Raw genomic sequence first — 1,773 nt, forward strand, 5'->3', positions numbered from 1 at the left:
GAAATATCCGCTTTCCTCTCTGCATCAGTTCATTCTGTACATGCAACAAAACCATCTGTTACCATGTGCCTACTGTGTTCAGGGAATTTGTGCTGGATTCTGAGGACAGAGAAGCAACATCTCAGCCTTTTCCTTGGGGCTCTCTGTCATTTTTAGCGTCAGGAACATACAGTCCTAAAGACACTTGCTGAAGGTCCGACGAAACCCAACGGAGACATGTGATCTGGACTCATTCACTGTCAGGCCAAAATGACAGTCACCTGTTTTGATAATAAGTTTATATTATGAGGCGAATAATGGGCCTCTTCCCACCCACCGTTTTAGGATTGGGGAGTAAACCATCCTCTGTGCCTGCGTCCTACTTTGGGCTCTCTGAGCAATTCACTCCTTGGCACAGCCCATGGAGGGGCCTCCAGTCGGGGTGTCCCGCCGGGTCCCTCTCCTCCTCTCCGGGCGGGGGCGCTCTCGGGCCGGGAGCCGGGACGCGGCGGCGCGGCCGGGCGGTTCCCGGGACGCGGTGCGCGTCGGGGCGAGCGCGCGAGTCCCCGGCGCGCCCTCCACGCTCGCCCGGCAGCCGCTTCCTTCCCCGCGCCGCCTGCGCCCGGGACCAGCCCGAGTGGCCCGCGCGCCGAGCTCCCGCCACCGCGTCGCCTCCGGACGCCGCCCGGACCGCGGGGCCACCCCGGGAAGGAGGATCCCGCGGACGGCTGCAGCCCGAGGTAATCGCCAGATGACGGACGGGGCCGGTCCTCGCGCAGACACCCGACCCGGGCGACTTGCGATGCGGACTCCGGAGGTGGCACCGTCGGTCCGAACAAGTTTCTCGCGGTTTGAAGGGGTCCTGAACTGTCACTCGTTTTATTTAACCAGTTTTTCTTTTCCTGTTAGCAAGTTTATTTAGGTAACAACAAGGTAGTGTCTTGGTGACAGTCGAGTTCCAAACCTAACCCTGGAAGTTTTGCTTGCTGTGGTAATTTACATGTGCAGACTTACCTACTTGTTATTTTCCTAGTCGGAAAATTGGCATTTTTTTGAAGACACATCTTAACTTGACATTGTGTTTGCAAGAGCTGTTATTTTCCACTACTATTAGCGTCCCTCTTACCACAGTAGTGCCAAAACTACTCCTTCAGGAAAGGTTTAGCATGAAACATCTCCCCTTCACTGACCTTCCCCAGTTTGACAAACTTCTGATGGCTAATATTAATAAGGTGTCAGATAACAAGAAGGTGACAGGCTACGGCTGTTCCTTCTGCCCCTTGTGGATTCTTTGTCCCAAGGTGGTCGGATACTGCAGTGCTTGGTTGGTTGGCATATCTTGTTTGTTAAAACTTTCTCAATCTCTTTTGTCTTTAATCCAGGTAAGTGTTTCTGTCTCAGTCATAAATGTGGGAACTTTTAAAGGAGAAAGATCAACTCTGTTTTCTCTTAGTCAACTCAAATTCCAGGTTGAGAGAGTGTTGAAATCTGTTCTATTAGGTACAAGAAAGGCTTTTACTTAAATTGTATTAAAAAAAAGAAAAGAAAAGACAACTTCTTTTTACTCTGATGCACTTTTAAACATTCTCTTTTGAAGAAGAGGACCCTCCCCTTAAAATTGTTCAAGATTGCCATCAATTGGTAATTGTTAATTTTCTCTTGACTGGTGCGTAGAATAACATCAAAAGTTTCCATTCCTTTCTAGTGGTTAAGTACAAATCAATACAAGTAAATATAAATATAAATATAAATATAAATATAAATATAAATATAAATATAAATATAAATATAAAT

At 48.2% G+C, this 1,773-nt stretch overlaps 1 protein-coding gene across 1 annotated transcript in view; it reads left to right on the forward strand.

The window, feature by feature from the left end:
• Positions 1-296: 296 nt before the first annotated feature.
• Positions 297-1,773, forward strand: part of LOC121037452 (translation initiation factor IF-2-like) — a 19,286-nt gene continuing 17,809 nt past the window's right edge. Inside the window, exon 1 of the mRNA XM_040486932.1 lies at positions 297-719. Within this exon, the coding sequence (XP_040342866.1) occupies positions 297-719 (423 nt within the window). The remainder of the gene's footprint in view (positions 720-1,773) is intronic.

The sequence above is a fragment of the Herpailurus yagouaroundi genome, unplaced genomic scaffold (genome assembly GCF_014898765.1).
Source record: "Herpailurus yagouaroundi ecotype Mexico unplaced genomic scaffold, PumYag 28, whole genome shotgun sequence".
NCBI lineage: Eukaryota > Metazoa > Chordata > Mammalia > Carnivora > Felidae > Herpailurus > Herpailurus yagouaroundi.